Source organism: Mugil cephalus, chromosome 3 (assembly GCF_022458985.1).
Source record: "Mugil cephalus isolate CIBA_MC_2020 chromosome 3, CIBA_Mcephalus_1.1, whole genome shotgun sequence".
In the NCBI taxonomy this organism is placed as follows: Eukaryota; Metazoa; Chordata; class Actinopteri; order Mugiliformes; family Mugilidae; genus Mugil; species Mugil cephalus.
Genome location: NC_061772.1, coordinates 6,021,171 through 6,044,502, shown reverse-complemented (window position 1 = coordinate 6,044,502; position 23,332 = coordinate 6,021,171). Strand labels below are relative to the sequence as shown.

The 23,332-nt window shown below is 40.9% G+C and overlaps 2 protein-coding genes across 2 annotated transcripts; one reads left to right on the top strand and one right to left on the bottom strand.

The window, feature by feature from the left end:
- Positions 1-645: 645 nt before the first annotated feature.
- Positions 646-8,979, bottom strand: tmem41b (transmembrane protein 41B). Its single transcript, XM_047581198.1, has 7 exons — positions 8,752-8,979; positions 6,512-6,629; positions 5,405-5,533; positions 4,343-4,436; positions 3,160-3,264; positions 2,853-2,991; positions 646-2,757 (listed from the first exon to the last, which is right to left on the bottom strand). Exons 1-7 carry the CDS (start codon positions 8,846-8,848, stop codon positions 2,588-2,590), a joined length of 852 nt encoding a protein of 283 aa, XP_047437154.1. The 5' UTR covers positions 8,849-8,979; the 3' UTR covers positions 646-2,587.
- Positions 8,980-10,019: 1,040 nt separating this feature from the next.
- On the top strand, positions 10,020-23,320 carry ipo7 (importin 7). The gene is made up of 25 exons (XM_047579924.1): positions 10,020-10,220; positions 12,402-12,483; positions 14,913-15,066; positions 15,174-15,332; positions 15,432-15,588; positions 15,713-15,802; positions 15,914-16,008; positions 16,096-16,180; positions 16,283-16,417; positions 16,763-16,862; positions 16,954-17,030; positions 17,161-17,277; positions 17,409-17,498; positions 17,608-17,773; positions 17,879-18,039; positions 18,651-18,779; positions 19,385-19,451; positions 19,579-19,704; positions 19,837-19,934; positions 20,040-20,135; positions 20,248-20,468; positions 20,681-20,889; positions 20,979-21,188; positions 21,311-21,427; positions 22,258-23,320. The coding sequence occupies exons 1-25, from the start codon at positions 10,137-10,139 to the stop codon at positions 22,353-22,355; spliced, it is 3,123 nt and encodes a 1,040-aa protein (XP_047435880.1). The 5' UTR covers positions 10,020-10,136; the 3' UTR covers positions 22,356-23,320.
- The last annotated feature ends 12 nt before the right edge of the window (positions 23,321-23,332 follow it).

Here is a 23,332-nt window from a genome sequence, read left to right as displayed (position 1 = left end):
CAAATTTATTAAATGTGTTTTGCAATTGTGTTTGTGCATGACAGGTAAAAATATGAAATGAAATAAATGAAAAATAAGCCTGAATGATGAAATCATGTTTTAAAAAATAAAATAAAAATCACACAGTACAAACAGTACAATCACAAAGTAAATTTAATTTCAGTCTGAGGAGTCTAATCTAATCAAACTAAGGTTACCTGTTACATATCTACAGAGGGATCCAGTTCCTGTTTTCAGTACTGTATATTTTGTTGTTTATTTTATTTTTACTTACTTCAAAAAAAAAAAAAAAAAAAATCTCTAAGCTAATATATTTTTATAAAGATCCACTCCTGCCACAGTATATTGGAGCATCATCCGATGTTACTATGTCACCACCTGGTGGCATTAACCCTTCACTCTGTTTTCAAGAGATTTACTTTTGCCACTTGCTGTTATTTTGTAATATTTGTGTTGAGTTTAATAAAAATGAATATGTCAGCATTAGTTTAGCAATTGTCTGATTTGCTTGCTTGTTCTGTAGTCTAAAACAGTTCAAGAGAATCAAGTTGATCCACATCCTAATGGATCATAGTGAGGAAATGCCACATCTACTGATCATCAGTTAATCGTGTGCTCTCTACAGATCATCCTCAGAAAACCATATTCTGTAAAGATCATTTTAATGATTCAATAAATACATTTTAAAAACAGCAACAAAACAAATCTGTTTAGATAGGACATAAATCTGCAACCTGTAAACACTTCATACTGCAATACATCACTGCTTAGTACAAAATAATACTGCTTTTGAAATGTTCACAGATCTTTGATTGGGTTAAAGGAAGAAAACAAGCTATCTGAGTTTACATTATGCTGATAAAGTCAAGAGTATTTGTTATGTTTTAATATTTAAGCAAACACAATAACAAATAAAAATTGGCAAAATTGGCATGACAGAGGACAGATAAGTTAATTGTAGTTTCTATTTAAATAAAAAGACAAACTTTTTAAGGACTCTGTAGTATTATATCGCCCACTCAAGGTCCATTTTCTAAGTAAAATAAAATAAAATACAGATAAAACAGTTACAGTAAGAACTGTAAAAACAACTAGTTTCTAGTTTTTAATGACTGGATGTTGATGGAATCATAGCTAATCTGAGATGTTAATAATCTTGCAGTAGTACAGTAAATCTGTTGTGTATTAAGACATTGAAATAAAACAGGAAATCTCAAAATGCACAACAATGAGGTTTAAGTCTTTTGTTGAGGATTTGATTCCTGCATGGACATTCACTGCATCGATGTCTAAAAACCGGAAGGTTACCATAGAGACAACACATCTATGAAGACTTGAATGAAACCAGCTTTTGTATCACGGGCCATAGAGTTAGGTGTCCCCAACAACTGAAAGAACGCAGACTGGCTACATAATTCAGACATCGTAATACATTTCCTCTGTTAAAAAATGGAAGCAGTAAAAGCAAGGCAAGGCCTGGATGTCTCACAGTCTGTTGGCACTCTTAATGGAGGGCACTGGCGTATCACATGTGGACATCGTAACAAGTTTTGTACTAACATAGCAAATCCCATAATCACAGTAAGCACAAATAATTGCATCATTATCAACTCCTCAATATTTTGTACTTCCAAGAACAATATCATTCTTTTTTGTTACGAGCATGTTGCCACACTATATCAATGAATTGAAATAATCAACTGGATATTTCCATTTTAATTAAAAAATACAAGAGTTTAAAACCCTGCAGTTTGGATGTCGTGTGAGAAAATATTACATCAATTTAATCTGTTCTTTGTGAGTGCTGCTTTAGGCAATAAATCTGGACAGAGGAGAGGGACAGGAGGAGAAGTTGTGTGGCAGTGGATCCAAGAACATTTTCAGAAATAACATGGGAAGGCACCCACATCTCAGTTCACATTTTAATTTTTCTCTGTTTGCCAAAGCAAGCACCAAGTGTCAAACACAATGAGTAGTGGGACTGTTACTGCTGTGGTGGTAGATTTGATTAGCAGGAAACTGAACACCAGCATGTTAAAATACATATAAAGGGGAGTAGGAGTTAAAGGTGCTACTGACAGGATGATGTTCATGATATGCTACTGCCAAAGTATATTTAAAAGACAGAAGTTCAAACCTCAACAGGAAACTGCTGACTTCGTATTCAGTAGTTAGTAGCAAGAAAACGGAAACACACTGGGTCATATGGACCAACTGTTACCTCCACTATAAAATCATGCTACAAGTAGCACTTTAAATTATACGATGATAATGAGAAATGTCTTAAATAAAAAAAGGAACCAGTTTCTCCTATTTACATGTTGTGCCACAATTAACAATATGAGTCAGAAACAAAACATCTATGCAAGCAGCGGCCACTGGATATTACTTTACTTAACATTAGGAGCCACCACTGCATGCATTTTGTGGTCGATGAGTGCATGTTGTGCCAGTGCTCAGAGGTTCCTCTACCAACAGCGCACCAGCCGTTGAGACCGATGGGGAGCGACAGCTGCATGTTCCTGAGCCAAGGAGAAGAGGATGTCTGGATCAGCCAGCAGATGAGGTGCTGAGGTGTTTTCGTGCTCTACTCTAGTTTCTGCTGCAGCTTTTTCTGGAAGCAGACAGGTAGGATGGAGAGCACGGCGAGGACGCCGAGCACAGCCAGGGAGTTCCAGGACACAGCTTCACCGGCTGTGGTCAGTTTGTACAGTGTTGTGCCTGCGTTGATGGCTACGAAGGACGGTGGTGCCACTCCTGTCAATCAGCCGGGATGAACACAGGTGAGTCAGAGTCGAGAAATCTAATTTTCTGACCAAAGTAAAAATACAACAGAAGAGGGACAGCCTTACCAAGAAAGGTACCGATGAAGAAAACACCCAAAGGCACATTGATGACTGGGGACGTGATGTTGATGAACCAATTGGGAAGGAAGGGGGTTATCCTCAGGAAGATGATGTAATTGATTAAATGATCTCTATGTTTGTCAACCTGCCAGAAAGAAGTGATGAAGTTACACGAATGCATAAGACTGTTGTAGATATAACAATCACATCAGCCAGTAATAAATATAATCATTAGCGATATATTGTTCGATTGTTCAGGTGTGTCTTAACGACAAGTTATCACATATGGATAAAACCAGATGTCTTTTCTCACCTGCTGGGACCATTTCTGTGCTCTCTCTGTGAGATATTTGTAGACCATGGGCCTGCCCACCAAGTATGACAGCATGTAGCAGAAGGAAGCACCCAGGCCAGAGCACTGCCAAGAGACAAAATAAAGGATGATTCGGTGGAGCATATAAGGACAAAAAACAACAACAACCACAACCTGACAACGGAGAAGAAATGGAACATGTATCAACTTTATGTGCATCGCATGTGAAGAATGCAACATGATAAAAAAAACAGAGTATGCAAAATCTTCTTCAAGTATCAGTTATACACCGATCAGACATAACATTATGAACACCTTCCTAATGTTGTCTAGGTCACCCTTATGCCTCGACAACAGTTGTGACTCATCAGAGAATGGCCATGGGACATGGGACATGGGGCGGGGGTGTCTGGTCTGGTCTGGTCTGGTCTAGGTGGGTGGTACATGTCTATGTAACATCCACATGAATGTGAGGTCCGAATGTTTCCCAGCCGAACAATGAATTGTTACAGATGGTCGATGTTATTTACTTCTCCTGTCGGTGGTTTCAATGTTGTGGCTGATCAGTGTAAACTGAATGTCTCCTGTCAGTGTTGTTTTAACTGTAACAATAATGCAATACATTTGAATACTTCTTCCACCTCATGATTTGGTGTAAAACAATGGAAGAAATATGTAGATATTTAAATATTTGCTTAAAGTTTTAGCAGCAGAGTTGTGCGTTTGATGAAGTAATTACAGTTATCTTCCACACTTTAATCACAACCTGTTGTGTGACAGACATCACGTTTAAGTTGGAACGAGAACATCTTGTGCTTGCGGTCGACACAACAAAGATTGCATAAAAGAAGAAAAAAATCCAACTAAGACTGTCCCCAGCTGACTATAATGCAATGGAGTCACATCATATGATGCACTCGGCTGATGTCAAACTGGTGACTCTCAGCCATCACAGTATTGTTAAAAACAAAAATGACAACAAAAGAACTCTTGTTGAACAGGTTTTTTCCATCAAAGACAAGAGTCCTGAGCAGACCAAAGAGTATTGTTTGATCTGTGTAAAAAGACACAATCCATTTTTCCCACAGAAGTGTTTCATTCAATCCTTACATACCCAAGAGAGTCTGATCTCAGTGCACAATTCATTATACAACACACCATTTGTTTTTAATGTTTTACTCACCAAGCAGACTAAGAAAAGAGCCAGGGGGAAAGGGTACAGATATCCAGACAGGATGCTGAGGAAGATTGATCCGGGGATCGCAAATGTCTGGAGACTGACAAATGAGTCAAGGTAGATGACAAAAACCCAGTGTCATCACACAGACACATGCAAGTTTAACCAAACAAACAATCACTAATATTAACTATATTAAAAGGCAGATTATCTAAAGCACTCTGTCCTGCTGGATCTACTACTGAACCTGTACATTATGGACACCGGGGTTCGACATGTGTCCAGCAGCAAAACGTCGGGATGTGTGTGGAAATTGTTTGTTAGCTTGAGATGAATTGGCAGATTTAGCAGACTCAGGTCATTTCTGTTTGATGGAGGAAATGTTACTGTAAAGGTTTTGTTCGGCCACACTTAAGCGTAATTTATGTCTCTCTGGGACATAGATGCCGTAACTCTGCACATAGCCTAAGCCGGTCGCCGGTCTCGCTCGCTCTGTGTAAATGCCCCCCAAACACTATTCGGTGCCGTATCTTTCTTTTTTTTTTTACTGCCAATCGGATCTTTTATTTTTTTTTTTACTTTCTGTTTCACCTTCAGCAATGGCAACTAGTAGTAGTAGTAGTAGTAAAGTGGAAATACGCTATTACCAAGTGAACTAATCACAGCTGTTGTGGTCTGCATTGGCACAACGTGCAATTACATTTCTGGCTGGGAGCACAACAGGCTACGGAGTTACGGTCTGTGGTGTCACTGTAGATATGCTGTCAAATTGATGCAGAAGCATAAACCGTGCATTAGTTACACTTTGTGTCCATCAGGCTTTAAAGTGTGAGGCTTTAATCAACTCTGACAAAGCTGTGGTCAGTGTTAGTCATGGCTGCCTCTGAGGATGAAGAACCTCCAGGTGATACTCCTGCCAACTTAAATACTTTGGTAAAATGCTGACCTCAGTTAATAGCAAATAAATCACTGCTGGGGTTAACATTAAGGTTTTAGTTTTGAATATATTATAGAAACAAATCTGAAATACATTTAACCATAAATAACATATATTTTCTCCAAGGATACAAAACATATGTTGCAAAGTATGCCACCAACACCTGAGAGTAATAGGTGTCTTTGTATTTGGACAACACAGTTCCCAAAGCTTTGGCATCATCCATGTCTTTGGGGATCTTGATTTTCTCCATTTCATCACTGTGAAAACAAACAATAGAAGCCATCATGACTTCACTTCTTATTTTTATAGCATGAGATAACTACTTCAAACTGAACTTTAGAAAAAATGAACACTTGCAAGAACATAGTGAGGATTATGTAAACAGAAAGAAACACAACTTTATGGAGTTGACACGTTGTCCATCTTTGTATGCAGTCCATGGTGTGTAGAGGTTAAACTACAAATCATGGCTTTTAACACTATGCACAAAACAAAACATTTTGTATCTATTCATGTTTTATGTTTAATTAGAAGTCAATCATTTGCCGAAACCTGTTCTAAAATTTGAAAAATGACAATTTATCGATTAGGCATTTAGTTAAGTTACTGGTGAATGCACATACAAAACTGCCACTTTAAGTTGTACCTCAGCATTTGCAAACATCATATCCTCAGTTTGACCTTGTCTGATGATAAATACCGCCCATCTCAGACACTGTATTCAGACTGAGGATTCGAGAAAATGGCGTCCACTTAACTCGGCCTAGTTCAGACCTTTATCTCAAGGTTTCTCACAACAACATTATTTGCATTCTGTGTGACCTTTCTTTGTTTGGTGACATATTAACAACCATCTTCAATGATTTTTTTCTGGCTAAACATTACAGAATCACTCAAAATCTCATCTCATAATGACAGTTTTACTTTTAGTAGAAAGCTACCTCCATAACATACCTACATGACATTGTTCTTTTTAAAATAATGTCAGGTTTTCTGTCCTTGCCGCTAATGAATGTGAATGTATAACTTTGTAGACAACAGCAGATCTGAATGCATAAGAGCAAAAATAAAAAATAATTCCTTACGCTCTAACAAGTCTTTCATGCAAATATAACAAGCTGCTTTACTGTGTCATATGCAAATCATTTTGTAATTCCCAAGGTTATGTTGTTTTAATTTCCAATGATGGACATTGTCACCCCTCAGATTTAACCCAGTTTAATGAAGCAACTTACTCAGGAAGCTCTGGGAAGTTCCTGTACACCAGGTACATGACTGAAGCAGAGCAAGCAAAGATGGACACCAAAATCAAAAGTGACTTGCGTGCTGACCCCCCTGCACTCTGTTGAGCCTCTGTGGAGAAAGAGAATAAGTTATTTAGTCAATAAATGAAGTGTTTACTGTAAAAACATACAAGCTAGCTACAAGGGAGCCTTGTGTAACTTTCTTAAGTGTTTTGCATCACGTTTCAAGCCCCTACAGGGAACCAAGTCTTCCCCGTGAGACAGACTCTTGCTGTTGCTGAGACAGTCTGTGTAATCATGCTTTTAATAAACACGATGCAAAGGGGAAACCACAACATCTGGCGATATCAGATGTCAGCTACATGTGTTATGCCAGTGAAGGGAATATTAGTATTTTTGTCTACTTCAAACAATTGCAACAAACTAATAATATGATGCAGAAACAAACCAGGCAGCTACAGGCAAATTATGTGTAACAAATTAACACTAATAATGACTGCTTAATGACTCCATCGGGATTTCTAACAGAACATCACCTGCTTCCAGGATGCATGGAGGAGGGAGGATGAAGGAGAAAGAAACATCACTTATAAAAACATTTTTACACAGTTACACTTTTACATACACTGTTTATCCAGTTTATCATTAGATATATGTGGTGTGTTGAAGACTATTAACTAGTATGTAGAAGGGAAGTTCTATTAGTGGACAGTAGTTTTTAAAATGGTGTTTTCATTGGTGTAAAATCACCTGCAACCTCCACACTAAATGTCACTAAATCATACACATCTTTGCGACACAGCGAAGGTATGGACACACCAAACCAAACCGATGTCAACAAGGCCAACTTTGAAATCACCTTAGGGTGTCTGTATCTGGGCCAAAAAGCTGCACTTTAACACAGCGCAACATCCACTGGTACATACATACGATATATCTGTGTCAAAGGATAATCATTTGTCAGAAAACATTTGTCATCATAGAAAGTTATTGTAGGTACCCAGCACCTAAGATAATTAGTCCCCATTTAAATGATAACTAGTAACAACTGGTATTGTGAATTGGTACAACTATTGAACATCTTCACAACAGATTTTTGCCATCAGCTATTAAGTGTATTTTTGTCTCTCTCTGATACTCTGCTATTCTGGTTACCCTTGTAACTTTATTTAATTTTGTCAGTCTCCGTCTTATCTGGGGTGACTGAACTGACAACAAGACAGAGTAAAGTTCAGAAGGAAACACGCTTAAACACAACACTGGAGCAAGTTAAAAGCTCAGATGTAATTCAGTGTCAATGGGCTGAGGGAGTTCTATGTACAGTGGAAGATCTAACGTTTTTGATTAGGTTTTTATCTTAAAATAGATAAATACATCACTGCTGTACCTTTGCTTTGGGTTAAATGAAGGGCTCTTTGAACTGTGATAAGTTGCCCAAATGTATGCTGGTAGTAAAATGTAATTAAGTGCCTTTGCTATGTATGAAAGAGTATGAATCCTAAAGTATTCGAGCCGGACTTGAATATTTCCATGAGCTAAATATTGTACTTTTTAGGTCAGTCTTACAAATATAAATAATCAAACTGAATATATAGATGCCGACAGATATTATACCAACTACAACAGTAGTAAAATACTATTTATATATTCATACATCAGCTATATGTCATCAAAGGGAGCATTTTTTCAGTACTGAGAACAACAATGATTTTTGTGAATTTAAGTTAACTGTAGAGATGATGTGTCCTTTTGCCACTGATTAAACATGTTTGCCTTCACTTCAGTTCCTTACTAGTTCCGGTCCAATTTATAGATTATAGATTAGACCCTCTGGTGAGCCGCTTTTGGTCCACGAGCCTCGAGTTTGACACCCCTGAATTTGAACGATCCCCCACAGCTGGTCGTGGGACAGCCTTTGTTGGCCAGCCATTTATCTGACTAGATGAGTTAAATGAATCAAAAATTCTAAGTTTTGCTTATAGCGCTGATTATAAGTTGTCCGTTTAATTGAGCCTTTAATTGTCTTGCTTTACTTCTGGCGCTTTTGATCCACCGATCTCGTAGAGGGCTAATTTTAGCTAGTCAGCTAAAGCTATCGTTAGCTCCAGCTACCAAATGCTCACAGGGCTGAAGGACGTCGCCAAGAAGTTATATTGCCCAACCTTTGTGAAATACAACTATTTAGTTCCCTGTCCTTATATGTTATCAGTTAGCCGCCATATTTAACATACCTTTAACTACTCGGGAGTCGTTAGCCCTCGTCTTCAGCTCCTCTTGTGCTGAGGACAAACCGTCGGTCTCTCGTATTTCTCTCCGCTTTTTGGCCATTTTCTAAAATATGGTTGGGGACGGGTGAGTTTCTGTGTAGCAGCAACAGCCGGTGAGTGGAATGACACCGGTGTGTGGTGACTGAGTGACAGCCTGCTGGCCGGTGACACGATACACAGGCTGACCTTTCACCTCCACGTCCTGGAGACACCCCGCACTACAGCGCCCCCAGCGGGGGAACACACGCACTCTCAGAGACACAAATTCTTTGCACCTCAGTAACATGGATGCCGTCATGCTGTGTTTCTGTGCTTCATGATGCACATATTGGATGAACAATTGAATGGCTAACTTTTTGTTAGACCTAAATGCTAAAATTATATAAGATTATATTTGTATCTTATAATTCTCTGCATTTAAGAAAAGCAGAGTTGAATATATTAGATTAGCATCAGTAAAAACAGACTTGTTGCCTTGTCCTCTGGAAAAGGATACAGGACCATACAAGCACTAACTAACAGAGTGAGGAGCTCAACAGCAGCCTCCATCACATGCCCTTACACAAACCTTTCAATAGCCATTGTAAAATAAACATCTCTCTAACTTTTGTGTTATTGAGTCAATACCTGAATCTGAAAGGCTGCAGTAATAATACTACGCCAATTCATGCCAATTCACTCAATGTTTACTTTTTACCACCTCTTCTACCTATGATTAAAAAATAAATATAATATTGATTTCAAAAAAATATTTGTATTTTATGCTGTTAAATTTAATATGACAGTCATTCAAAGGCTACTATCACAGTGTGGCATTGTTCATATTCATTTTTAATTCTCTGGTGGATTCAATGGTTGTTGTAGTAATACCTGCCCAATTGAGTACTAAATGAGACCTAGCTTAATTTAAGATAATATAATACACTGAACTGCACAAAAAAAACCCACTCATCCCCACCAGTCACAGGGAAGTGGGAAGTGTCCACAATAGAAGTGTCCAGAATCTATAACAATGTGTGTGTGTGTAACAAAAATGTTTATAAGTATACATGCAGATTTTGTGCATGACATGTTGAGTTTACGCAAGCGAATATCTTGCGTTTTGTTTTTTTGTTTTTTAAAGAATAAAATAACCAAATAATGGCCACTAAGAACTACAACTCCCATTGACCTGCGGTCGCAGCCGGATGTTCGTGTTGCACAAATTTGGCGCTGATCTATCCGGGTACTTCATTCACTGCTTCCTTTCGCGCCGGGTAACCGGAGAGCCGTGCGTCCATGTGCGCAGTGACTGGGAATTGATAGACTTGTGAAATATTAAAATCCGAGCCGTAAGCAGAGTTTTCGTGATGGATCCTGATTCTTTGGTCGAGGCCCTTCGGGGTACGATGGACCCCAATCTGCGAGAGGCCGCGGAGCGACAGCTGAACGAGGTAAAAGTTGCGTTGAGCCGCTAATGGTGATGGTGATGGCAGTTGTGGCGCGGTCTCGGCCTCGGCCTCGGCCGTTCACAACATCAAGATGGTGCGATCACGCAGGCTGAGCTCCGCTGCCTTTACCCGGACAGATCTGGCCAAAAATTCCGCTCGACTTCTATTATCCCCATTCCTGTCATCAATTTAGAACGACAATAAAAAAAAGTATATGGCGTTTATTTTTTGTTTTTGTAATTTTGATGACACACTCCTGTGCCAGGAACCAACGTCAACGTTAGCTTCATCCTGAGCCAGCTGTGGCGCTAATGCTAAACGAGCTAAGAGAAATGTCTTGTTTCGATGCAGTCTGGGCTCATTACAGAGTTGACACGGCATCGGAACAACACGGACGGCGGCGTAGACAACAAGTGTGTCTTGGTAAATGCGGGACATGTCCTAGTTGGGCTATTTAACAGCGGGATGGTGGTGTTTAGCCGTGTGGCTAACGGTAGCTAGCTGACTTAGCTCGGCTACATAGCTGCTGCTCACGTGTCACTGTGACGAGCCCTGAACTGAACACAGTGTTGAACAAGGGAGTAAAAGTGACATTTTCCACCCTTTCTAAGCTGTCCATCTTCGCTGTAGTTAATATCTGAGCCCCCGCTTTAAAACTGTTTCACAACGGTTAGGATAATATCGAGTTTTACAGGAGCCGAATACCATGTGAGCTAATGTTAACCGACTTAGCAATATTATGTGGTTGAAGGCAGCCGTGTAGTTGGAGCTGTCCTCATTCGCCAGTTATTTGTTGTCTATTTGACCTTTAAATGTGCATGGAAGCATATCATAATAGACTCATTTGTGCATCCGACACAGAAAGATATTCAGTGGTTCAGATTTAAAATGACTTTCATATTACTTCATCGTCGTCTTGACCACATATAAGGAATAATGAATAATATTCCCCAAAACGATCTTCGTATTGACAGTGTCCTTCATTAAACAGCTTGAAACGTTTTACTTATAATTCTCAGTATCCTTTCCAGGAGATAGTGGCGTAATAATTATTAGGGATAATGCCTTCGTGGGCATTATTGTGTATTTTAAATTTATTACAGTGTCCAGTTTGGGATCTGATGTTCTGTTACACAGTACCCATGTACAACAGTTATGATCTTTTATTTACGATAATACAGTTCTAACATAAATGCTGTATTATTTTATGCTGAGTAGCACTTTCTACAATTGTCTATCAGTACAAGGGGCTTAAGTTCTCTTTTTGTTTGTTTGCTTGTTTGTTTTTAAATACATATATATGTGTATATACACACACACATATGATTTGATGGTTCACATTGAATGGAGCCTGCTGGACCACTTCTGGAGGAGGATGGATTGAACATGTGCTTCCTAAATACAGTCCTTTGCTTAGTCATAACCTCTAACTCTGTTTTTCATGAAAAATTGGTAAATGAAAATGAGTCCAAGGATTGATAGTACATTGCACAATAAAATGTATTGGTACATCAGAGCCAGAGAGAGTGCTGTTTGTTGTGGAGCCCTGCATACCAGTGTGGTGTTTGGCATTTGTCATATACTTGTTAGTGACTGGCCGTACATGTACAAACATCTGATCTATCATTTGGTCATCTCATGATTTTAATTCTACATACAGTTACTATTTCAGCGTGCAAATTATTCGTAGTGTTGTAAAGGTAATAAGTCTCTGTTGTTGCCACTTGCCCGGCAGTGGTGTTGATATATCCCTAAGCAACATGCTATGTTAAAAAGGTTCAGCTCAAAGGTTTAATGAAAAATTACTTGAAACAGAACGCACACCAAATGTGTTTTTTGTTTTGTTTTTTTTTAAGAAAATGGAAATTTCATTATTCAGAACCACATTTGTCTTTGCTTTCTGATTCAGAAGCAATTTGCAATAAATGACTAAGAACGATAGGTTGAAAATATGCCTCCTGTAATGTTATAGCTGCACATTCTAACTAGGTATTATTAAAGTGCTATTGGGCGGTCTATTAACCGTAATGTCCCTGAAACGGCCATGCTGGTGGACATATTAGTGGGAGAACCAACAGGACATTCACAACTCTGCTTGCTGGAAAACTGAATGGTTAGCATCCAACAAATATTGTGTGTTTATTAACAGGTTTAAAACCCACTGTTGTTGTTTCTGATTTACAGGGCCACACCCAAGTAAACTTTGTGTCCACTCTGCTGCGTGTCACCATGTCTGATCAGCTGGATTTGCCTGTCAGGCAAGCAGGTGAGTCTAAAGTGTGACAGATAAAAATAGTACTAAAAAACAAAAACAAAATGAAACCAGATGAAACAAGAATAACACCATTGTCAGTGTTGGTAACACAGTTGAGTTTAATGGTAAATCAATATGTTTATTAAGTTTATTTTAGACTCAAACAACGTCATGGATTTAGACTGGATCTCTATTGTGAAAAGTTGAATTTGATATAAAACTTGGCCTGGAGTGTAAACCACATGGTCACAAATGCCCTGAACTACATGTCTCTGATTCACTGCAGACCTTTAAACACTGTTGATCTGTACATGGTGTACCCTTGCTCTCACCCAATGCCACTTGAGATGTGCTCCATTAGCCCATTACCCTCTACAGGATAACATGGGTATAGCTGACAGATGGACTGCTCACAGCTCACTTTCACTTTGATTTCTAACATCTAAGTCATTATTGCAGCATCAATAACAATTTATATTGTCTGAAGAGACTTTACAGAACCCAAGACCTTTTGTATAATCTGTAATTTATAGTAAACAACATATCTTGTATATGCTAGCACATTGTGCACATTTTTCTGTCGCTGTACTAATTCTACAGCACGTTGAATTTCATGACTTAACCACTTAATCCCGCTTCTGACTCCTGCTGCATTAGCTGGGACGTCGACTAGATACTCTTAGTGGTTTCGAGCGAAACAGGTTGCTTATATAATAGTTTTAAATAAAACCTCATTTAGCAATGGTATGCAATTCACTTTTTTTTTTTTTTTTTGGTGAAGCTAAAGTGCCACGCTGAAGTGCAGTGCACATGTGGAGATGGTTAAATATAGCTTGTTTTGCTTCAGTCAGATGCTGCTCAGCGAGGAAGGTGTTAAAGAGGAAACAATCTTTGACCAAAGTCAAAATCTTGACAGAAAGTTGTTGCAGAAAGTGCACAGATAGCATCTGAGTCATTGTGTGTCAACCTCCCATTCATAGCAAATTAAGCTGTTGGAGAGCTGTGCTTAAGTGCAATAAATTACTTTTCCAGCTGTAGGGAGCAGAATTGAGTAGCAGCTCCTCCAGACTGCACAGAAGCTGCTGGAATAAATTCAAAAAGGATTACAAACGTGCATTTACTGTGCTGGCACTTGTTCGTTCTTTTAGGATTGCCAGGTTTTTTTTGTTTGTTTTTTTTCACAGCCTGTCTGGCTTGATTCTGGTGGACAAGCCGACGCAGATAATTTTTTCTTTTGAATTTTTTTAACCAACAAACTTCTGTGAATAAATACATCAAATGCAATACTAGCAGTCTGTCTCTAAGATGCTATATTGTATTTGAATTAGTGCCGTCTGACTCTATTCATTTGGTAACGGCAGTCCCCGAGCCACAGCTTATACTGCACAAAGCAGATAGAGGAAAGTTTACATGGTGCTGAAAGCAGTGAAAAATGAGGACCACAAATAATTGGTTTGCATCTGTGGTGTACGAAACACATGTGGTCTCTGCCCACCCCAGTAACACATCTGTCATTGCACCTGAAGTTGCATTTACTGTATTTGTTGTTTCCCGTTTCATTTGCAAGCTTGATACATGAGCAGATGGATTAAGCTTGCAGCTCTTTTATTAATCCAGACTTTAAAGAAGGTGTTTTACACCTACTCATGAATCTAATTTATACGACAAATTCTTAGTGGCTTTGCGCCGTTGGCCAGCAGTTAAGTTTGGTGGTCACAGGCGTAGGGGAGTGAGGTGGTGGTGGGGGGGTGTGCTCTGTCAGCGACGATAGGCCGGATTATGATGGCCTCGCCAGTGGTGTAGACATTTGTGTCAGCAGTCTGACGTCTGCCTCACTGCTCCGCTCCCTCAGATGCCTCTCCCTGCGAGCCACACAAGTCAGAGTGGGGCCCCACTTGGTAGATGTGAACCCAGTTGACACCGTGGTGCCACATTCAAAACTACTGAACTACAGATGGAAGAATTTATTTCTGTAGCTTAGGCTTTAGATGGCTTTAAATTCACACTGCAGTGTCGTACAGAGCTATAATTGCGTAGATGCAGGCGGTACGATGGGAAGTTGCATATGGTCACACATTCTGAAACAATAGAGCAGCTTGGATCACTCGTAGCTGGGAAGAGCGTACGGTTGTGTACAGCACAGTGTCACGGCCTACGATGTGCATGATATGCAACAATTAAATAATAGCCACAGATGTGTGTTTGTCTTAAATTAGTTTCATATCCTGTAAACAAATGGACCAAATTGGGGTTGAGTTTAGGGTCGAGAGGACAGCACGGGTTAGGCTTGAGGTCAAGATCCTGAATTAGGGCTGGGTTTGAGATGACGGTTAGATTTGGGAATTTAGGTTAACTAAACACAAGTAATTGATGCTGATGTCAGTAATTTTATCATTGTAATATTTTTAATGACAATTTTTCTGTCTTTTTCGTGTGTTTAGGTGTGATTTACCTTAAAAACATGATAACCCAGCACTGGAGTGATGGAGATGGTTCTGGTACAGAGACACCCATTAATAACATCCCAGAGGAAGACAGGCAATTTATCCGAGACAACATAGTGGAGGCCATCATCCACTCCCCGGAGCGCATCAGGTAACCACAAACCGGAGCTCAGCAGGTTGCATTTCCGTGTTTCCACGTCCGCTTCACATTTTGTCACTTTCTGGATCTCAAACTGCCCTTCTTTTGCCCTTTGTCAGGGTTCAGCTGACGACATGTATCCATCACATGATCAAGCACGACTACCCTGGGAAGTGGACGGCCATCGTGGACAAGATTGGCTTCTACCTGCAGTCAGACAACAGTGCAGGATGGCTGGGAATCTTGCTCTGCCTTTACCAGCTCGTCAAAAACTACGAGTAAGTCAGAGTTGCCAATCTTAAATTAATTGAATATCGTCCTGTAGCACATGGCATGAGTTTGAACTGTGTGCTTGTGTGGCTTGTTGTCTCAAACAGATACAAGAAACCGGAAGAACGTCAACCTCTCGTGGCTGCCATGCACATCTTCATGCCCATGTTGAAAGAACGCTTCATCCAGCTGCTCCCTGACCACTCCAGTGACTCTGTCCTCATACAGAAACAGATCTTCAAAATCCTCTATGCCCTCTTCCAGGTACTGTCACACCCTTTATTTAAATCAATTTGATTCAGTGGATTGATCATATCTAAGTGTTTAGTCTTTTTGCAGTAAGATATTTGGCGTATCTTAGAAAGTACGATCTCGTCCTTTTCCACAGTACAATCTCCCTCTGGAGCTCATCAACAGACAGAACCTGACGGAGTGGATGGAGATCCTGAAGACAGTAGTGGACAGGGATGTGCCTCCAGTAAGGAGACAAAAATAATTCATACTGCCTTAATATTTCCAAACCGGTTAACAAAATATGCAGTTAACTTGTCCACAAGCTGCCCCCGCCAACGTTGTTCTGTGTGCGCAGGAGACGATGCAGATAGACGAGGATGAGCGGCCTGAGCTGCCGTGGTGGAAGTGTAAGAAGTGGGCTCTTCACATCCTGGCTCGGATCTTTGAGAGGTTAAAATCTTGCTATTTTTTCTCTTAACTCGTTTAATAAAATGTGCGAACGTGTTTGACATTCTTTGTCTTAAACCCTATTTGCAGATATGGAAGCCCGGGCAACACCACCAAAGAGTACACAGAGTTTGCTGATCTTTTCCTAAAAGAATATGCAGTTGGTGCACAGCAGGTAAGAAGTTTAAAATGTCAGCAGACGCCCTCAAATCAGATAGGACTTTGTTTTTGGAGTGAACATCGCAATTTCTTTTTTCCCCTATTTATTTTCTGCTAGGTACTGCTCAAAGTCTTATACCAGTACAAGGAAAAGCAATACGTGGCTCCCAGAGTTCTCCAACAGACACTGAACTACATCAACCAGGGCATAGCACACGCTCTGACGTGGAAAAACCTCAAACCACACATCCAGGTATGAATACCAAACAGTCAAGTATCCTGTAAACGTTTGATAACTCTGTATAGTAATATACTGTATTAGCTGTGCATCATCACCATTGTCAGGCTGGTCATGGTCACGGTAGGAAGTATTAGATAGAGGCACTGCTGGCTGGTCCTGTTTCACCCACAGCTGAAAGTAGAAATGCAGTTTTTATATATGAACAGGTTGCTGTCTGGACAACAAATTAAAGAACCATGCTAGTTTCAGTTTGAGAGTTTTAGGTTTTAACCTTCTTCAGCAGAAGCAAAAGTGTTTGTGAAACCTCTCGCCCCATATCTGCCATGGAAAACCACAATTGTGACTTCTGTTTTTCAGAGCATCATTCAGGATGTGGTTTTCCCGCTCATGTGCTACACAGATAGCGACGAGGAACTGTGGCAGGAGGATCCATATGAATACATCCGCATGAAGTTTGGTGAGCAGAGAAACCCGGTCCCTGTAATCCGAAAGGAATCCAGTGCTTGTGCGATGACTAACCGTTACTCATTTGTGCCGTCTCCCATTAGACGTATTCGAGGACTTCATCTCTCCAACAACGGCTGCCCAGACTCTCCTCTTCACTGCCTGCAACAAGAGGAAAGAGGTGTGTGGGAATCATTTGTTTGCAGATTTATCTTCCCAAAATGGAAAAATAAAAGAGATTTCCCATTAATCATTTTCTTGGAGGGGGACATTATGGATAATGTGTGTTTCTGTGTTCTTCCTCTGTGTAGGTGCTGCAAAAGAGTATGGGCTTCTGTTACCAGATTCTCACTGATCTAGCCTCTGACCCCAGGAAAAAGGATGGCGCCCTGCACATGATAGGCTCTTTGGCTGAAATCTTGCTGAAGGTATACTGCTTTCATCTGAGTTGGTTACTTCTCTGACCAACCCTGTTCTTTACTCACAGATTAAGACGTGTGTTTTTATTTTCACCGAGCAAAACGGGAAACTGACCCTTTTTGTTTCATTCCCGACACAGAAAAAGATATACAAGGATCAGATGGAGTTCATGCTGCAGAATCACGTCTTCCCCCTGTTCCGCAGCGAACTGGGTTACATGAGAGCCAGGGTAAGCGATAATGGACTGACATCAGGCTGCTGAAAAAAGTGGCTTTTAATCGGCCACGCAGCTTTAGTTCGTCCTCCTACGTCTTCTCATGCTCCCCGTTTTCACATAGGCTTGCTGGGTGCTGCATTACTTCTGCGAGGTGAAGTTTAAAAGTGACCAGAACCTGCAGAACGCTCTGGAGCTGACCCGCCTCTGTCTAATCAATGACAACGAGATGCCAGTTAAGGTGGAGGCTGCTATAGCCCTGCAGGTTCTCATCAGCAACCAAGAGAAAGGTGAGCAGGAAAAGTTGTGGAGCCCGTGCTTTGTTTTGTCAAAAATCCTTTGTTTGTCTAATTCACCAGCCTTGTATAACTAAAGGTTTTTATTGTGTCTTTTAGCCAAAGAATACATCACACCCTTCATCCGGCCAGTGATGCAGGCACTGCTGCACATCGTCAGGGAGACGGAGAATGATGACCTCACCAATGTCATCCAGAAGATGATCTGTGAATACAGTGAGGAGGTCACTCCGATTGCAGTGGAGATGACACAGCACTTGGTGAGTGAAATCAGAGTCGAGTCTGTACATTCGCGATCACATCCCTCCGCCTTCGCCGACTGGCCAAGCGGTCTCCCTCCCATGACTGTTGTGAATCAGGAGAGCTTTGACCCCACGAGAAAAACAAATATTTGAATTGTAATCTGGAAATCTGCTGCTGCTTTGGCTGGATACAGAATGAGTGCATTAAACTGAGACAAAGTAATGATAGTCTAATTACAATCAATTGACAAAAACTCAAGTACAAAATCACAAAATCAAGTTGAGCCACCAGGATCATCATGCTGCAGTCATGCGGTTTTCTGATGATGCAGTTTCCCATGTTTTCTTTGTATGCATGTAAACCATAAAAACATCTGTGTTGTTTTGTTTACTGTGTTGAGCTTGGGAAAATGACGATGCAGTTTGCAGACTAAACTTTAGCGTTTATCAAGTTTGGGTTTGGTCTTCTTACCTCCGTGCAAAGTTGTTCAAATTTAAGGAACACTCTTTGTGTTAGCCCTGTGATTGAGTGGACACCTACTCAGAGGTTACCCCACCTTTTCCCTAGGAGAGGCTAAGTGGTTAAGGATAATGACTGAAGGAGTCATAACGTGTTCCGTCTTTCACAGGCAATGACGTTCAACCAGGTGATTCAGACGGGGCCTGATGAGGAGGGAGGGGATGACAAGGCTGTGACGGCCATGGGCATCCTCAACACCATTGACACATTGCTAAGTGTGGTGGAGGACCACAAAGAGGTGAGCAACAAAGCCACGAAGTGTGCTGCCTACACAGACACGCACACACACACACGCATACTCTCTCCTGGCTGATCACTCATCTCGGTGCCACTTCCTCTGGCGAAGCAGCTCTGGTCTGCTACTGCATTCCTGCCAACACAGTCGAGCCACCCACCAACTCCTGGGAACACGGTCTGTTCTCACCGTGTTCAGAATGACTCAGAGGCTGAGGCAGCCGCTAGAAATAGTGTCGGGGCACGGTGCCATCCCGTCTAAGGAAAACATGGCACCGATGCTGCTTGAAGCCATTAGATTTGAACAAGCATTGAGGATTTTTTTTGATTGTGTAACAGCTCTGTAGTCTAGACCGCATCATACCACCAATTTCCTACAGAGAACTGGAATTATTTTCGTTTATCCTGTGACGTATGATGACGTATTACTCCTCTTAATCAAGTCAGTTTATTCTCAATGTATGCTGTCCACACGTTGCACTGATAATTGGTCAGATGTGAAACAACAAATTTAAGTCCTTAGATTAAACCGTGCACAATTTTTATCTCTACAGCTTGATCCTCTTCGTGTATGATTAAATGTTTCCTTCAACACTTGTGTGGTTTCAGATCACTCAGCAGCTTGAGGGCATCTGTCTGCAGGTGATTGGGACTGTCCTGCAACAACACGTACTGGGTGAGGAAGACTGGTTCTTCTTGAGCGTCCACATTCCACCGTTGTGTTCCTGGTTTAAGACGGTCCGGTTGGTAATAGCCAGGCAGCGTTTAGCTTGTGACTGACTTCTCTTCTGTACTTTACCCAGAATTCTACGAGGAGATCTTGTCCTTGGCTCACAGCCTGACCTGCCAGCAGGTGTCGCCACAAATGTGGCACCTTCTTCCACTTGTGTACGAAGTCTTCCAACAGGATGGATTTGATTACTTCACAGGTATGTGTATAGTGGGGAAAGAATAAAAGAAATGAAGCCTGTATTTTATGTCTGTGTCCTGAGTTTAAACATTAAAAGATGAAAGGTGGAGACCAGTGGGTAAATTGTGTAGTGTTACATTTTCTCTTTCAGATATGATGCCTCTTCTCCACAACTATGTCACCGTTGATACAGACACCCTCCTGTCCGACACCAAATACCTGGAGATTATCTATAGCATGTGCAAGAAGGTAAAATGATGCTGCAGATATTATATATTTTAAATGAGTGTCCATGCGAGCTGAATAGTTGGAATGTGCATTTTGAGATTTACCTTTGACTGTGACTTGGCACAGGTCTTGACAGGAGATCCAGGTGAGGACCCAGAGTGCCACGCAGCCAAGCTGTTAGAGGTGATCATTCTGCAGTGCAAAGGCCGCGGCATTGATCAGGTTGGTGTCTAATAAAGGCAGATGTATAATTATTGCCTGCAGCTGAAATAACATACAGGTATTTTTGTTGTTGTTGTTTAAATATAAGAACTTTTACATGCTGTTGTTGCAGGTCGTGCCCTTGTTTGTGGCTGCTGCACTGGAGCGTTTGACACGGGAGGTGAAGACCAGCGAGCTGAGGACCATGTGCCTGCAGGTGGCCATCGCTGCACTTTACTACAGCCCCCCTCTTCTCCTCAACACTTTGGAGAATCTCCGTTTTCCCAACAACACTGAGCCAATCACTAACCACTTCATAACCCAGTGGCTGAAAGATGTCGACTGCTTTCTCGGGTAAGATTAAGGTTTTCACTATTGCAGTTTACAATTTGGGCTGAGTCTGCTCTGTAATTGAAAGAAGCCCATCTATGCTCCATTTTGCACATGACAGTTCTGACAAAACCTTGTATCTCCAGCATATTGTTCACTCAGCTGTTGTCGTCCTCATCGCTTATTTTAGTGTTGGTATTTATCAGTACATTGTTAACTTTTTGCTCTTTTCACAGTCTCCATGACAGGAAGATGTGTATTCTAGGACTCTGTGCTCTCATCGACCTCGAGCACAGACCTCAGGCTGTCAACCAGGTGGCTGGTCAGCTTCTTCCAGCAGCCATCCTACTCTTCAGTGGCCTCAAGAGGGCGTACGCCTGCCGAGCAGAGCATGAGAATGACGACGAGGACGATGACGAAGATGGAGAAGATGAGGACGACAATGGTGAGACACTTACTGCTCGGTGTTGTCATGTGGCATGGGCCAAGTTAGGAGTGCTTTTTAAATGTGTTTTGTTTTTTTATAACTTTCAGCGGCTGAGCTAGGTAGTGATGAAGATGATATTGATGAGGAAGGTCAGGAGTACCTGGAGATGCTGGCAAAGCAGGCGGGAGAAGACGGAGATGATGAAGACTGGGAGGAGGATGATGCTGAAGAGACGGCACTCGAGGGCTACACTACAGCTGTAGATGATGAAGATAACTTAGTGGACGAGTATCAGATCTTCAAAGCCATACTACAGAGTAAGATGGAGAGCATGTGTTAATCACTTCTCAGTCAGAAATAATTGGTTCAGAAAAGAAAGTCGAGGAGAAAAAAAGGAAATGTTGACATCATTCACTGACCTCTCTTCGCTGTGATGCAGATATCCAGAGCCGTGACCCAGCGTGGTACCAGGCACTAACACAAGCCCTTGATGAGGAGCAGGGCAAACAGCTTCATGACATTGGCACACTTGCAGACCAGAGACGGGCAGCACATGGTGAGCACCAGCCAAGTCAATGCCGGAATTTTCCCATTAAACTCTGATGCTGCTCTTCAGTTTGACAATAAAGCAAATTTTCTACATGGGACTTTTTTTTTATTTTTATTGTTTTTAATGAATACCTGGAATAAAAAAAATGCTGTAGCATTCATTGCCCATACAGAGGCTCTACACTCAGCACTTTTAAATCATCCTTCATGACCTCTGATAATGAGTGTGAGCCAAAGCAGTGTCCTGTGAAGAGAAGAAAATGAGCCACAGACTGGTTGGAGAGTCTCTCTCATTCGTTGATGCATTTGTTTGCTAACCTTATGTGCTGCATGGTTTGTTGCACAGAACAGTCACCATCTTTCACAGGCTCACTTCAACTTCTAACCATAAGACATGGCATGAGAATCAATTACAAATGTAACCATACACTCAGTCCATCTACACTAGCCTCTTTAGTAACCACCAGTGTGGGTTTTGAGCCGTTGCCTCTTTGTGGGCCTACCACAAATCCATAGCTTGAAGTCTGGTAAGATGGATTCTTACTTGGAAATTCTTGTGAGTCCAGCTAGCAAAGTAAATTTAAACTTAAAAAAAATTATGAATTTAAAAATTGGGAAAGTGTATGCTGGGTTTATTCAATGTGATGGTCACAGTTGCTCCTGTTTCTGTTCTATTTAAGTTGACAGTTTTCTTGTGTCGGTATTATGTGTTAATATTCTACCATTGTTGACACACACTTGAAAGTTGTCACTTTCGGCGTTTAACCTAGCATAAGCTGCACGGTAAATAAGGGATGAGCAGCAGTAAAACTTGACCATGTTATTGTCTAATTACAGAATCCAAGATGATCGAGAAACACGGCGGATACAAGTTCACGGCACCAGTGGTGCCATCTACTTTCAACTTCGGAGGCACCGCTCCGGGAATGAATTGAGTCGTCTGTTCTACTTTTTATTACTATGTGACTGATTGTAGTGAAGTGAAAAAAAGCTTGTGTTGTTCCCTTAAGTAGTGGTTCCAGAACTGGTTCTTCTCAGTCATTCTTCAATCTGTCAAATGGGAAATAGCACCAGAAGATGTGGGAGAGCAACCAAAATGCAACCAATGGCTGGGGAAAACAAACCAAGAACTTGAGCACGATGCAAGAGAAGAAGCTCTGAACAACGCTGTCTATTGGAGCCCACGGCGGAGGGGAAGACATTGACAGCAACTCTTTTTGTTTTTTTGTTTTCCCACTTAAACAAAATTGGGGGATTAACAGTCAGAATTGATAATGGGACTTAATATTTCATTATCGCTGTGGTGGCTAAATGGCCATAATAAGATTATACCTCTGGTAGTGGTGAAATCTACATTATTTTCTGCATAAACAAACACTCATGTTTATGTACATACAAGCCAAGGTTATTAATTTTTCAAGTAGCCTTGAAAAACAACCAGAGGCATTTGTAAGGTATCAACAGCTGTATTCATATGTAGCATATTGGATAATTCATAGCACTATGTGATGCCTGATCTCTGTAAATTAATGACTAGCACTTTCATATTGTTCAGGTCTCCTAGCCTTCTGTATCAGACTGCAAATTTTTTAAATTGAAGACTATTTAAAATGAAAACAGCTGTAACTTTGTTACTTTGCAAGTGACTTCTGTAGTGGCAGGTTGTAACACATCTGGTTACAGAGTAGATCTGTGGAAACATCAACTTCAGGAAAAGAGAATGCTCTTGGTGTTCAGTCTGGGTACAGGACAAGTGTTTGTGAGCACTGGAAGTGCAATTGGCTACATCATTGAAGCATGTACAATTGGACTTATCGTGAAGGTCTCAAGCTTTTGGTTGGTGTATGGATGAACCATCTATATATACAACGACATATTAAAAAAAAAAAACTAAAAAAAAGCTAAGGGAATT